This window comes from Oculina patagonica, chromosome 1 (genome assembly GCF_052425735.1).
Source record: "Oculina patagonica isolate OP01 chromosome 1, crgOcupat, whole genome shotgun sequence".
Taxonomy (NCBI): domain Eukaryota; kingdom Metazoa; phylum Cnidaria; class Anthozoa; order Scleractinia; family Oculinidae; genus Oculina; species Oculina patagonica.
The window spans coordinates 14,339,932-14,356,477 of NC_135758.1; the positions used below are offsets into that span (position 1 = coordinate 14,339,932).

The 16,546-nt window shown below is 38.9% G+C and overlaps 1 protein-coding gene across 1 annotated transcript in view; it reads right to left on the bottom strand.

The window, feature by feature from the left end:
* LOC144658133 (ras-specific guanine nucleotide-releasing factor 1-like) overlaps positions 1–16,546 on the bottom strand; it is a 43,641-nt gene that overhangs the window by 16,779 nt on the left and 10,316 nt on the right. Inside the window, exons 7-12 of the mRNA XM_078518484.1 lie at positions 11,482–11,558; positions 9,596–9,712; positions 3,377–3,487; positions 1,606–1,723; positions 1,231–1,394; positions 86–143 (exon numbers count right to left, since the gene is read on the bottom strand). Of these exons, the coding sequence (XP_078374610.1) occupies positions 86–143; positions 1,231–1,394; positions 1,606–1,723; positions 3,377–3,487; positions 9,596–9,712; positions 11,482–11,558 (645 nt within the window). The remainder of the gene's footprint in view (positions 1–85; positions 144–1,230; positions 1,395–1,605; positions 1,724–3,376; positions 3,488–9,595; positions 9,713–11,481; positions 11,559–16,546) is intronic.

Here is a 16,546-nt window from a genome sequence, read left to right on the forward strand (position 1 = left end):
TGGAAACACAGAGTTAGTGAGCCTAAAACCCTGCAAAATAACTACATGCTGTGTGCTATTTCCATGCATTACTCTGGCAGCTTACCGTCCTGAAAGCAATCCTCAACTAACGTTGCATCAGCAAGGGATATGTTGGATCCATTCTAGGAAAAGTCAAGAAATACTCTTTAAGACACAAAATAAGTTTGACTTCTACGCAAATACCGTATATACGCATACAGAGCTTCGTGACGCAACGAAAGAAAGAGACTGTAAACTTGAATTTACCTAAACTATGAAACGAACAGTAGTTTAAAAAAAAAAATTCAGGATATATCCTCGAGTGTGCTGGAGTGTGCCTTGGCTTCAGTGAAGGATGATTTATTTGCAAGAAATTCACCTTTTGGATCTATATCTGGGAATCCTCGACTGGTGTTCACTACTGGGATGTTTAGGCTAATGAATTGCTGTGTAAGGTTGCGTTCGAACTGCGGACTTCATTATTTCGTAGCTAGAAATACTAATACACACGTAGGTCGTATAACCATTTATACCATGCCATAGAAAATACAACCAATCAGAATACAGGAAAGCCGTTGTATATTCGACGGTATTCAACCCAACCTTCCCATAGTGCGCTGCGACTGTATTCTCGACGAAATTTAGTAAGCGTATTTTCTATGGCATGGTATAAAATAGTTACACAACACTTTCTCGTGGTATACTATGGAATATCCCACTTGTCACTTGTATTTTCTTGGCATACACACTCGCCTAAAGGCTCGTGTGTATACCGAGAAAATACAAGTGACTCGTGGGATATTCCATAGTATACCACTCGAAAGCGTTGCATAACTAGTATGTAGTTCCGTTCAGGAAAATTGTTCACCACGAGCGAATGTGAGAGATTCGCACCGACAATAACTCAAAAATCATGATAATAATAAAGATGTAACCCTGAAATGAACATTTCTCGCAACGGTTTTGTTGAAGCAAGCTTGCACGACGTAGTCCAGTTCGACTGTTCGTAACAATTGTTCCAACCTTGCAAATAATTTTTTGTGCGTTGGCCGGGGAGTTACACCAAGCAAAGTCCTGTGCAACCTGTCTCGTAACGGTGAAACAGAATCGCGAGATATTTTGCAAAAAGGTTTTGAAACATTACGAAGTGTGACAGCACCATTACCATCAAATAATTGCAAACAAGCATTTCAATTTGTTAGATTCAATTTGACTTGCGAGGCGTGATACCTTGGTGAGGTGCAGACGGCCGCTGGATGATCTGCTGGTAAGTAGAAGGAAGCCTGAGAACAGAAAGCATTGACGAACAGTCTCTTTCCTTCCTTCACCTGACTTCAGCGACAACCCACCAAACGTTTTACCTTTACGACTCTCTGTCACCTGGATTAAATTCCCTAAAATAATTGAAACAAACACACAAGTCATGTTAGTCTCCGGACAGCAACATCACGAAACAAACAAAACTGACTGATCAAAGTGTTTTCGGTGTCTGGCGTTAGGTTGACTTGATTCAATTTACAAGTGATAAAAAATATATAAGAAAATGTAAAATAAATAAACAAGCAAATAAACAAATGAACGAACGAATGAATAAAAGTTAAGCACCTTGTCTTATAAAAATCTGGTTCACATCCAGTAGCATGTCGCAGCCTTCCACTATCTGACGCTCAATAGACAGGTTCTTGCGAATGTTCTCTGTCTCACTGACTTCGTCATGCATTACCTAACATCAACAAACAAACGAGTGTTTATTAACAGCGCAACGGCAGATATAAATCATATCAGGGCTTAACAGGCGAGGGAGACCTCCCTTAATAAACAGTAGCAAGTGAACGTACGACTCGAAAGCTTGCATTTGAGTGGTCACTGACTCGAGATGTGACCCCAGGGATGGCAGAGTTAAGGTCGCGCGGGATTCATGCTTCTTTATGCATGTATATATTTCAAGAGTATTCACTGTGACAACTGAAGTCGGCTATACTCAAAAAGTTCACGAGAAAACTTTTTCCGTAAGTTTTTCTTTGTATTAATAAATATATATTATCGTTCCGGCTTAGTTTTGTGGCTAGACTTGCACCAAGTCGCCCTCTATCGAAAAGCGTCGCGCAGCGACCGCGAGTGAGCACCAAGTCCCCCTCTATTGGCGAGCGAAGCGAGCCGAAAAGCGTCGCGAAGCGAATATAGCGAATTATCAAAACACGATTCACAGCTTTGAATAGCACACGTTGTTGTCAAGTTATCGACTCGTATGGTGAACAGAAGCAGCAAAACTTGCAATTTCAGTTGTGCCAAGTTTTCGACGCCGATATACAATCACTAGGAACGTAAACTTGGTGTACTCTATTGTGCCATGACAGAAGGCACTTTAGAAGCTGCCATTTAAAAAAAGATTGCACGTTTCAAAGCTTCGATTTCACCTGTTTTTACTCTCTTAGAAGCCAATAACTTCTAGAAATTCTTAAATTAAAAGGTTTCTTTCTGCCATAGCGCAACCGAGGTTATGATTTATATATCACTTGGTTATATAAACATTTAATTCGGTTCGCTATTCTAGCTGAAAACTTGGACAAAATCGCATTCAATATTTACTCCCCGAGTGGACAGTTGGTTTCAGGCCAATGGTAAGTTAGAAAAAGCTGTGAGGATTGTTAATTCATCCCCCCCCCTTCCTGGGGATGTATTTGTCGATAAACAAGCTTCTAAAAATAACTGCCCAGCTGAACGAATCATTTCATTTGCGCGATCCCCAACACAAGCGCGAAAACTTTTATCACACAAAAAAATTGATGGTAGGGCTCAGCTTGCATGGATGCATGGATTTTGAGCGGAAAATACTTGCTACTGAACAGTTAGAATGGAACATCACCGATTTACGGGAAAAAAAAACAATTAAGTACTTATCTTAAACTGAAACTAAAAGAAACTGACACTTGTTTGCTCGAAAAAATACGGTTAATGCCACTTTGCGCAACTAGGAAATACAATGTAGACGGTAGAATGAGAAAGAAAACCAAGGTGCTTTTACAGTAATAGTTGACAACAGACGTTTGTTAGAGTAAACAACAGGAAAACAAGGCTCCTGCGATGTTTCCCGCATACTTTGTTTTTCAAGGGCAGCTTTCAGTGATGATAAGTTTGCAGCAAGAGTTGCAGATTAGTATCAATACACGTTTTTAGCTTATATTCACCGCGTACGTAAAAAGGCAGTTACACATCATAACGTGAAGAAAAATAAGCACAACTGTTTATTTCGCTCTTTGTCATTGCTCTATGGTGCTGAATTTCAAATAAAAGTAATCATTAAATACAACGAAAAGTGTAAAGGAAGTCAGTGTGTTTAAGAAACAAAACCATAACACAAACTGGTCAAGCTCACCGTGGAAAGATCCTCCAGAACGCTCTGCGCGTACTCCAACGTATTTCTCTCCACGTGATCATGAGGAGTGAGAGCCAGAAGGTCATGTAACGTTATAATGTAGGCTGGCACCTGAAACCAGATAGCAACACAGAAACGAGAACCTATTATATTTATTATTGTATAACTGGAAACAAAAACGGGTCTATTAAATCCATGCTAAAAGACATGCGAATATAAGCAATCTAAGAAGGCGGCAGGACGTGCAGAAACCCACACCCGTCTTCTACGTGTCTATAGTAGATACTATAGTTTTTCTTATAACTGAAATGATTAAAGCGAGCGTGGGAACGTTTGACAACCATATCACGTAGCGAAGTTGGCGTAATTTCCATGATTTTCAGACATAACGACATAAACCTAGAGATTTGAAGATACGGAAACTAACTATTAGTGTGGCATTTTAGCCGCTCAGATTATGCCACCTACCACCAGGAGCCTGGAATATACTAGCTTCGTTACAGGCAATATACGAGCCCAAACAGAGAAAGCCGTACTTAAAGAAGGCAGCGGCGAGCCGAGTCACTTTGATTCAAGCTCTCCACCCGGCAGTGTGCTATATAAATAGCCCGCAATTGATAAACCTCCGACCAGTCGGACGTGTTCTTTAGACTCTGTTTCATGATAAGATTCACGTGTCGTCATTAGATTCACGTGTCGGCATTCAGGTTGAATGTTCGTCAGCGCTACGTGGATAAATTTACATATTTTTTTGTTTTCTTAGGTGTTTCTATTTTTAAGTTATGTATCAAACCTTAGGCTGTTTTGTTTTTGGTGCATGTCTATTATTTCCAGTTCAGTAGCTTAAAATAACTTGCTTTGAAAAGCATGATAGAAGATTCTTTATCAAAGATTCTTTTCTCAGGCACGAAGTTTTCCTTGGTTGTTTGCAGAACACAACATAAAATGTACAGGGCTATTTTATATTTTTTTAAAACAATTTCGCTTAGGTAATTGCTTAAATGAACAACTTAAACGAAGTGTATTTAACCCATTCGTTAGGGTATTACACCATTTGCATCAAAAGTTCATTAACCCACAGCCGGCGGGTAATACAAACAAGACTGTGATTCCCCTACGGATTTATAACTAAAAGTCGTAAAAATTCGCGCAGGTACAGAAATTTTATAAAGTCAATATTGTCGATAAAAAAAACTTATTTCGCGTGCACAGTGCATTCTAAAACTCAGCGGGGGGGGGGGGGGGGGATTTAAGTATCGTCGAGGGGTCTTATTCTGAAAAGCCAAATAAATGTACAGATTATAAAAATCCTTTTGTGCTTTAAACCAAACAGAAAGTTGCGCACTGCCACGCTGAATGCAATTTGGCTGCCAGAAGATTCGACTGAGCGTTGATGTTTATTTTGTTTAGGTTCAACTTTAGTGTAACTATAGTATTCACAGTCAAATTATTCACCTTTTCTTGCCGTGAGGCTGACAGACATATTTAGTATATAAATTACCCGCCAGGTAGTATAAAATTGTTGGAAATTTAGCGTAAATATTCAATGTATTTTGTTTACACTGTTATTTAAATTAGATTATGTAACAGACACAACGGAAACGAAGTTGAGTGGAAAATGAACTTTGTCACCGTGATACGATGATACGAAACTGCAGAACGAGCACTTTAGCCGCCGGCCGTGCAGATAAAAAAAGTGTTACCCCTTGTCAAGTGGCGGCCTACAATTTGATTTTTATACTTGAGCAGCCTAGATCACACTAAAGTCAATCAAGCATTTAATAGTGCTGTGGATTACAACTATCATTACCAAAGTCCACTTAAATATACAGAGGAATAGGTCAAGGAGTAGCTAGCATCGAAAATAACATTACGGTAAATATTTACGAAAACAAGATCAAAACATGAAAATTGCAGGTAAAATTGCGAGCGCCAAAAAACGACATGAACAGTAGAGATATATGTAAGTTAAGTACATTTCCTTACCTTAAAAAAAGTAAGATGAAATTTCGCTACATATTTACAACAAATATAAAGGTAATGTAACAAAAGCGATCTACATGTTACTAACGCTGATTAAAAGAAACAGACTAAACAGAATCAATTTGACTTATAAAAGGCTAGTACAGACATGATGACCTTGTACTTACACAAAAGCTAGTAGGCTAGACGATGACAAACACAATGCGTGTTGGTGCCAAGATGTGTTGTATATAAAATACAGCCCGCCGTATAATCGTGTGATACAGGCTGCCGCTGAGACCAGTCAAGCTTCAAATGCCTAATTGTCGCAATTCCACACTTCTCTGAGCTGAGAGTTCACACCGTGGATTCAATAGACAATTTGAAATGAATTACCCGGAGAAAAACACTCGATTGAAAATTAAGTTCGAAGACATCCAAATTAAAATCGACTAACACGACAACGAACCACTCCTAAACGAGTGAAAAAATCGAAGCTTCGAGACATTCGCATAACTCTCCCTGCAGAGCATAATCTGAGCATTACAAAGAGATTTCGGTTCGATAACAAATGGTAAATTAAGATTTCAACGACAAAAATTCAATTTCCGTGCAGGTTTAGCGCCGGCTTGGTACATTTGAATACATTTACTCGCGGAAAGCGTGGTTTTAACAATGCACAAATGAAAAAAGCGAAAAAAGCAGAGTCCTTCAACATCGGCTCTCAATCTGCGGCGAGTAGGTCGGTTACCTCGTTATTTTCTTTAATCGCACCGAAGTTATAATAGAATTTATCCCTTTAAAAACATGCTTTTAAAAAACGAATGGAATGAAAAGCTTTAAGCAAGAATTACTAATAGCCGTGCGAAAATGGATTGAGAATAAAAGTGTACTTTGTTTGAATGCTGATTAACAAGAGGACGAGGCCTGCTCCACTGCACGAAAACTACTGGCGCGTACAAACAAGTAAACAAGCTACAAAAACTGCATAAAACAACACAAATCTGCAGCCTTCAGCAAAGTGGAAATTAAAAATCTGTTTCCATTTGCACAGTTGTTACTAGACAGCCAAGTCTGTCCCGGTTATATTTTAAATGGGAGAGGGAAATAAAATATTAATGAGTTCGGAACAAAGACAGCATCTGTTGTTAAGTCTAGCGAGCAAGCCACGATAGTTACAAAGCCTTTTATAACAACCGACGAATACCAAGTGGAAATTACTACAACAGCAGATCACACGCAACATTGTAGAGAAGAAAAAAACATACCTTGAACTCTTTCACCCTGACTAAACACTAATGATACTGTGCACAGAAGCAACCGTTTTGAACAACAAATTAAATTTATGTTCGTAAAGCCTGTGCCAATAGCTGTTTATATAAAATAGCGCTCCCAGCGGAGTTGTCCCAGACATCCTTTAACACAGCGAGAGAAAAACATTAAAGACAAACAAAAGCCAAGTAAAGGAAATTTGGAGTGCACAAACTGTTGTTGTTTTATTATTATTGGATATCACCTGCGCTTCTGAGCCTGGTGCATCTCAAATTTAAAGCAAAGTTTAATAATAAAATCAAAAATATTATAGTTTGCACACGGCCGAAAATATTTTCATGAAGCGATAACCACAACTACTCAAAGATAACCAGGAATGTCGAGTTTTATCATGTACCAGCGCGCAATAAAAAAACACAGCGCTTGAACTCAAGCTATTATTTAAAGGTGTCGCTTCCTATTCGCACCGCTTGAACACTCCATCAAAAACTATTATTTTGACTGAATTAAAAGCAATTTTCGCATCAATAGCAACGTGAAAAAACATAGGCACGCTAAGCGTGCAGGAGTTATTTTTTCAATTTATGGGGTGGCTTGGGGTGAGACTGGGTGATTGTCCTGTTGGGATGGTTTATGTCATGGCTTGAGCTATTTGTGTATGGCGGTCCACGGAGTCACTTTTTTGCATAAAATTTGCTTGCAAACAAAAAAATTTTACGTGCACTTTGATACATCAGAACTGTTTTATTCAATACGTAAATTTCATCATTTAATTGAAAAACAAGTTAGAACTAATTTAATTTTTTGAAACGAACGTAACACGATACTTTTGTTTTTCTCGAAAAAGCCATGTCTCCATTTAACACGCTCAATAGTCACTTTGAATGAAAAGTAATAAACGAATCAAATCAAAAACCACTCTCTTCGGAAAAGTTCTTTAAAGCGCAGTACACCTGCAGTATTTGTTTCCTGTCACAACTGTTCAACAAAGATTTTGGTTCATTCACAACGTAAATTTTATTCAACAAACAAGAACTAATTGAGTTATCAAATTGTCACGGAATGGCAGCAAAGTTTATACCTATACCGGCTCATTTAATGTTTAAACGAGATGTTTTTAAGGTATAAACACAAACGCCACTTCTGAATTGGTGAATTGAGCAAGAAGCTCAAATAACCGAGTTGGAATTAGCGCGGTCCCGCCAAAAAAAAATGGACAAACATAACTTGCAATCAGGCGTACTTAGGACAAACATGAAGCACGTGTGAAGTGTCACGCATAACGATCGTTTGTGCCATGATTTAGAATGCAAGTGTTAAATCTTAAAGTTCACTCTGTCATTTAGTTTTCTTTTGAAAAAACGCAGTAACATGTGTATGAAAGAATCTCAATCGGGTGTCGGTAAAACGCCGACTCGGGGTCGGGGTCGGGGTCAATTTTTTATTTTTTTATTTTTTAAAATTCATCGATTCAGAAAAGAAAATTACAAAGTTTATATTAGCGTGTGGGGCATTTCGAGTCGAAAAAAGCATTTCCTTCACAATGCCCTTCGTAATGTAATGTTCATATTCTGCCATCCTTTGCAGTATCACACACATTCAATCTTTTCTTTAAATGGACAATATTTTGGTTAATAGAGATTAATTTTTCAACAATGACACGAGCATGGGACAAAGAAAAATTCTGAGTCCCCGACGGGAATCGAACCCATGGCTTCCCAGATACCGGTTGGGCGCTCTGACCAACTGAGCTACGAGAGACTCGTTGTGAGCTGGGCCATTTACTAGGTTGATATGTGACACGCGTCCTGCATACTGCTTGGATCAGCAATGTCGAAATCATCAAATGTGTATTAAATTATAAAGATGTAAATTTTAAGCTCGATAATAAATAATGAAGATGAATTTTTCAACAATGACACGAGCATGGGACAAAGAAAAATTCTGAGTCCCCGACGGAAATCGAACCCATGGCTTCCCAGATACCGGTTGGGCGCTCTAACCAACTGAGCTACGAGAGACTCGTTGTGAGCTGGGCCATTTACTAGGTTGATAAGTGACACGCGTCCTGCATACTGCTAGGATCAGCAATGTCAAGTTCATCAAGCGTGTAGTAATCGATAGTCGGTATCTGGGAGGCCATGGGTTTGATTCCCGTCGGGGACTCAGAATTTTTCTTTGACCCATGCTCGAGTCATTGTTGGAAAAATACATCTTTATTATATATCACCGAGCTCAAAATTTACCATCTTTATTATTTACTATTTTGGTTATGTTGTCATCTAAAGGAATTAAGAGATAGCCCCCAAATAAACACAATTACAAGTTAACATGATGATCCGTATTGCTAGTCACTACTCTTGTGACGGCTGTAAATGATTAACAATAATAATAACAATAACAATAATAATAATAATAATAATAATAATAATAATAATAATAATAATAATAATAATAATAATAATAATAATAATAATAATAAAACAGAAAAATCGAGCCATATAACGCGTATGGAAATTGCGACTGACTGAAGACCCTATTATCGCTACAAGTGAAGTCGGCGAGCCTCCAACTTAAAGGTAATACCCCCTCTTCTATAAACTGTACATCAAATGTTTTTATTGAGTTGTCCCTATATTCCTATATCACGGATTTTGTGACACGTCCGGCTTCAACGCAGGCTACATTGGCTTGTACATAACAAACATTACGTGTTTTCTTTTCGTTGGATGGTTACGTAATCGTTTCGCTCATTAACAAAACACTTGAAAAAGTGATTGGGAAGAACATATAACTAAAAAAAAAACAATTTTGTACTTCTTACGTTAAAAGTGATTTTGTTTTACGATACCTTACAAATGCGTCTAGCATGGGCCAAGGAATTAGAGAACATGCTTGCTATGTTTAACATTTGTGTTCTTTCGACAAAACCTTTACACAAACAAGCTCAAATAATTGAAATGCCGGCCCTGTTTACACACTCACCCTATGCATGGGGGCCGTCAGGTAGAATTCTATTGTCCGACCAGCGCACACTGCTTTCTCTTCATACAACTTAAGAAGTCGGCTGAATGCTGGCCGTTGTTTGCACTCTGCTAAAGTCTGCAAAATGAATGTACTAAATTAACGATGACAGCAACTTGTAAAGACAATAGTTTAATTCTAGCATAGAAGCGAACGAAGACGCGGTAAGCTACGGGTTGGACTTGGGAGGTTCGTTACTCTCATAGTACCTCTCTGCACGTGTTAATAGCTGGGTATTAATTATTAACCTGCAATGGAAAATACAGGGGGCGGGGGAGTAGCAGTGCTCGTTGAAAACGGAATGAAGCGCCAGTACTAATGAGTTGTTAACCAGCAGAAGACTTATTTAATCCCCCAGTGATGAAGAACACGACTCGTGTGCTAAATCAGTGATTATTCCCGAGGGAGTAGTTGTACTCTTCATCACACGGTTGGAGTTGGCCCCAGCACTGCCTCTGTTAAGTCAGCCTACCTCCAGGCTCGCTTCTTGCCATCAATCATTCCAACTTGGGGTGTTCAGCAGTGAAAGCACCCGGAGGGAATATATATATATAACCCCCTTATTAAAGGGGGTTATATATCGCTAAATTTAGTACTCGCTAAAATTTGTCTTGGTCAAATTTAATGCTCGTTAAATTTACATACTCCCCCCTCAATCCCAAAGAAAAAAAAACAATTAAACAAAGGCGACTTGAAAAATTCTTCTAGAAATGGATGCCGGTAACTTTATTTCGGGCAATGAAAAAATGCAAATGTTCGTTCAATTTTAAGTGAGTTTGTTCTTTTACTGAACATGTATTCCCATCTTAGCGATATGTTTATTAAAAACTTCCCTGTGAACGACAAGCGACAGCCTACTTACGTGTGCATTCGCAGGCTCATCAAGAACTGGTTTACACGATATCGGAAAATCGCTAAATCTTGCTCAGAAAAAATCGCTGAAATTAGAAGTTGCTAATACTAGTAACCTTAAGGTATTTCAATTATCATAACCTTAACGCAAACATTTTGAAACACGCAAAATTAATATTTTTTTAAAAAAAGAAGAAACAACAACAGCTTGCTGTGATTAATCGAACCGATCCTGACAAAATTCCTCAGAAAAAATGAGCCGATTAGTTTGCCAATTCACTAACTCAGTCACGTCAACCCTAAGTGAAGAGCGAATCAGCGGCCATCGCTGTCAGTAGTCTGCAGTTCCAGTTCTCGCCCACTGCAACGCGCCGCTTTCATTCGTTTTCTCCAGCACAATCTAGCAATCTTGTTTTCATGTGTTATGTATTTGTCATACAGACATGTCACGATGTCTCTTGGAAACTCGTTATCAGACGATAATGTAACAACGAAAGCAACGGAAATAAATTAGCGCCAGTGCCTAGTCTCTGTAAACTGCTTTTCTTTTTCTTTTTACTTTAAAACAAAAACGATTTCCAAAACACGCAACACGCGGCAAGTGTGATCCAACAAAAAAGACAAACAACCTAATATTCTGAATTGAAGCGTTATACAGCAGGAAAATGTATGCAAATAACTGGCAGACATCATGAATACAGAAAGCAGTTACGAACGAAAAAAAATATATTCAAAACTAGTCCGCTTTGAAACGACGAACTTGAGTCTATTTCTTTAAAATTGTTTGTCCTTTCACGAGTAATGGAAATAAACGAGGACAAATAAAAACAGCGGTTTGATATGCAGTACCATCAAATTAACTGACAACGAAGGAAAACCAAATTAAATCAAATCATATCACCACTGCTAGATGATCTAGTCTGCCGGATGAGATGCGCCGATCACTGCAAGCTAGCTGCTGAAGCGGTTTAGAAATTAACAGTGAGTGAACATACCTGTAGAGAATAATGGTGATTCCTTACGTACTCTTGATAAATGTTCAACATCGGCAGGAGCATATCAAACAAGTCACCTGTTCAAAGAGAAAAATGCAGTTGTCGTATTTACAGTCTAATTCTTTTAAATATGCGTCTCCAAAGTCGCCCATCATTTATTTTATGATAACTGTCCAGTTTTTCGCGCGCTCATTGGCAAATTGTTCATTATTAATTATAGCGGACATATAAACATTGTTGGTGTGCCCTTTGCCAAGGCCATGAAATGTCCATTTTAGTTTAGCAGTGTATAAAACTAATTAAAATCTGTTTTTCATGCGTCTGTCGTGGGAAATTTCACAGCTATTTGATAAAAATTATCTTTGATAAGAGCCAGGAGAGAAGCACAAAAACTGAGTTTTAATTGCTGAATAGACGAACGAGATCGCTCTATTTGACTCGATATTCCTTCCTTTTCTCTGGTATTTACTTCTCTTCTTAAGTGATAAATGTCATGATATGATTTTTTAAAATTCTGGTTGCCACGACAAACTCTCGGTAGTCTCTCGGTAATTTAAAAAATAATATAGAAAACAAACGACCTAATATTGTGAATTGAAGCGTTATACAGCAGGAAAATGTATGCAAATCAGGGTTTGAAGCTAAACACCAGTTCCAGAAAAACATTATGCACTTCTTAGATTGTAACAACCGCTTGTTGTGAGCATACATTCACATTTTACAGTCGTGGGGAGTCTCATTCAAAATTGTTAGTAACTGCATGCAATCTTTTGGTATCACGTTGACTTACATCACAAACGTTGTAGTCCAGGAGCAAATGTCGCTTAAAAAAGTTCCGTGGGAATTTCGTGAAGATTTTTTCCGACCAGTGTAAAAGTGTTGTGGAGGGCCTAAGGGACCCGATAAATGTTGTTGGCACTTTTGTAACCCGTGCAGACCGTTTCTATGGGGGCGTTTACACGTGCCCTGTGTGGCTCAGCATGAAAACGAGGCTGAAGTTCTAAATTGCTTCGCGCAAGTTCTAAATTGGTTGAAATATTGCCGTTTTTTGTATTTTAGGACGAAATTTTCCTAGTCCTTAAAATTGTGAGATAAAAATACTATGTTTGCACTGATTATACTGGTCACAGGTCTTAGCCCTATTGAGACCCAGGGGGGTGGGGGCTTTTCACGCCCGCACTGACTTTGAACGCTTATAACTTTTTCAGGGTTCAGCCAAACGCTGCCAAACTTTGCGAGTTTATCTAAAATTTATCCGAGAATATTTTAGTAGGATAGATTGTTGTGTCAGAAACTTGACATCACCATGGCAACGGCATTTTGACAGGCATGTTTTCCCAAATTTTTAATTTTCGTGTTTCTATTAATGAAAATTAACTTTAATGTAAATTTTTTCACCCTATTACGGTTCGTAAGCACAGTTTTATTGATTTTAAGCAGTTTTTAGTAATTTTGGGTGGTTTTCTTGCGTTTAGGAAATTTTTGAGATCCAAGATGGCGGATCCAATATGGCGGCTGTTTTGACATTGTGATGTAATTACACGTGATGTGACGTAGTCATCCCACGTGACGTATACCAATAGATAGATGGTGGTGGTGTGGGGGGGGGGGGGGGTCCCTCGGTCTAAGAAAGTCCAAGAAAGCCCCGTCTGAGGGGTCGAGCTCCCCTGAATGGTAAGCTTTGAAACACTTGATTACTTCCAATATCAAACTAAGATTCTTAGATATTAATTACTATCGTATATTGTTTAAAACTGTTAAAATCTCGACATGTTAAGTTTAAAATTAACAATAACTGCAGCAACAGAAACCTATTGGATGTGAAATATAAGAGGTCAAAGATGCCCATTATTTTGCAAAATGTTCTTATAGAATGAAGTGCGAGTCTTTCGGCTCTGAACGTGGACAAAGAGGAAAATCAATCATTTATTGAACTTTTGTTTCTTAGGCGTTTCAAAACTAGACTGCTTTTATGTCTACGTAGTGAAAACCGGTTGAAAATTAATGGTAGAAAAAAACCGTTGTTATTACTTAAAGAAGCCTTGAGGTCTATAGAAATTTTTTCATGGCAACAGGGAAGTGAACAAGAAACCTCGATAGGATGGGGTACCACTCTCGATCATATCAACCGTTGCATGAAGGTTGCAGGAGGACTTATTGGGATCACTCTAAACCTGAGTGCTAGAACAAAGTTTTTCCTAAGGCAAAGCAAATGGCTGGGATGTCTTCACTGATGCAGCTTTTCATAACGCGAAGACAGAGTTATTGATTGGTTGTTGACCACAATGCGGAACTTTGCTTACCCGTTTAAAGAAAAGAGTAAAGAACTTTACAATTGTAGTAACCAAAGTTGCCATGATCATGCCTGAAGCAATGAAAAGTGATCTTTGCCATAGAAGTGAGAGAGATAGGGCACTTTGTAAGATCTTTGCTAAAGACAGAATTCACTCGAACATAGTGAACCGCTGGTCCCAGAACAAATAAACGCAAACTTCTTCCTTGAAAAGACAGCGGAAAGGTATCAAAGTATATTGCAATGATATAAGTGGTCGAGTTTCGCGACTTATGATAGTATGCAAGAGCCAGACCGGGCAATCTACTGTGGTACCGAATCCATTGTTCCGCAAAAAGCTCGTTAATGATAATTCTTTACAAGCATGGAGGTGAATCGCGGCTACTCAGAACAACGAATATGACATAATAAATGTGGACGCAGAGCCTTAACTGCAATTACTAGTCCCTGCTGTTGACGCTATGGCAGAACTGCAGTACCTTGATAGATCAAACGGTATCAAAGACTGTTTATAGTCACTGGCACTGGCCAGAACTACCGTGTAATTGAACTTGGGTCGATTGCTAGCGCTCTTGGCAGTGCTAAAATTGCAGCACTATGTGTAGCCTGCGGCTGTATTCGCAGGCTAATATAACTGGAAGTTTTTTCCTGATAGTCCTGAGTGCTGAAAAGCCTTCAGAGACACAGGCAAGGACGTAATTAATGCTTTGGGATGTCTTGGAACGATGCTGTATTCAGAATAGAAGACAGTGGCTCTAATAGAGCAGTATGTTTGCCAGACGTTTTAGCTCAAAACAAGCATCTCGAATCATGATGATAAAGACCTCATGTGGTAGATGTGCAAAAAGAAAGAGCTACCACCTACGCAGAGTGCACTCTATGAAGCAATTCTCTGTGCCCAATACTAGATGATCGCTTTTAACAACAACAGAGTATGCAGTCCTAAGTTACCACAGCCAGATGGTTATGGATGGAAAAATAGGGAGGAGGAATGGACGACTGTAGCGATGCGTAGAAAGTTCACCCACAAAACTTGCTACAATCTGAGAGGGGGAATGGAAGGGTATGTAGACATATTACATATATTGAAAAGACGGTCTTTACTAGCCTCGCTAGACCATACAAAGCCTTTTAATTTCGTTAAATTGTCCAACGCCAGAATATTCATTGATTCCTACAGACATAACTTGGAAACTGTTTGGCGAGGGGACGGCAGGCACTATGGTTCCAGGTCCGTTCCAGGTTCAATAAACCACAAGAAAATGCCGCCTCGATTTCATGTTCACGTGATCGAGACTATCCATATCAGTTAAGATATTCTTTTGGACATCTCAGACTATCGAAACTGCTAATAGTTATTCTAAAATACCAATAAATACCACATTTCTGTGAAGTTCATCATTCAGCCTCGTTTTCATGCTAAGCCAAATAGGTGATGTTTTTCAATTCCCCTCTGAAAGTCTTTGCACGGGTTACAAGATTGCCAACAACATTTAACGTGTTCCTTAGGTCCCCCTTAACACTTCTAAACTAGTCGACAAAAATCTTCACGAAAATCCCACGGGAATACCATTGCTCCCAGACTATTGGTGATTGGGAGTAAAATAATTGTTTCTTATCAATTCCCTATTTTTGTTATCATTTTTTTAAATTTTCTTTTTCATTTTTATATGTAGCTGAGTCGGGAGGAGGGGGATAGAAAGGAGGTCTGAGACCAAATAACTTGCAACGCGATCAATTTATTCACGTTCTTGTCCGCGGTTTTTTGACGGTGCGGCAGCAGGCCATCTTTTCCCGCGAAATGGAAGCTATAGCAACCACAACAACGATGCCGTGGATTCAGTGATTGTAAAGGGGTCAGAACTATTTTCGCTAAAGCTGTAAACGCATTGTTTTAATCCTAAAATTTCGTCGTCGTCGAGTTTTTTAAAAAACGCAGAATTTTGTGATTTTGCGTTACTTTTTAGCGCTGAAATGCAAATGAATGTACCGCGATTTTGAACGCTCGCGGGACTCACCAATGACGTAAAATAAAAAAACGACCAAGTAAAAAAAAAAACTCGAAACAATAGAGCAGGAAATCAACTGCTCCAACCCGAAAGGAAAATTTTCGAACGGGGAAAAATGCGCGCAGTGCGGGAAAGTTCAGCAAAATATTTTCTTCTGCCCAACCAAGAGGCAGCATTCAGATAGATGCTTGCCGAAACTAGGTGATAAGATTATTTCCCCAGGGGCTCTTCGCTTTTGCTCCAACTTTTCTTCGCCGATTCGCCCCCCACAGTGTCGACTTTCCCTCGCCCCTACTAACTGCCCCTGGGTCTCCGAGGATGCCTTTTACCAGTCTCATTTTATTATCTTCAATTCATATTACCGTTGTGGTTTTAAGAGGGTTTTACCCTCCATTCATATTACACACTATTCTGTCAGACGGAATTCCGTCTGAGACGAGTTTCCTCGTCTTCTTATATGAATTCGCTAATTAACGAGATGCAAAACACGTACTAAAATGTTATTAACCAACATGATTTAAACTAGCAATGGCTGTTTTTAAGTCAGGGAACAAATTTTTTTATTCTAGTATAAAAAAGGTAAAGGGACGCACTTAGCTTAAAGTCTCTTTGGCGCCGAGTTTACGAGTGCCCAGTTATCTCCAGTGTCGTCCAAGAATAGAACTCAGTCTTATTTAGAAGAGAAATCACTTTTTTTTTCTGTTAGGCCGTCTACCTTATGTGTCGCGTTTTTATACCAGACGTTTCTAGATTAAAAACGGCC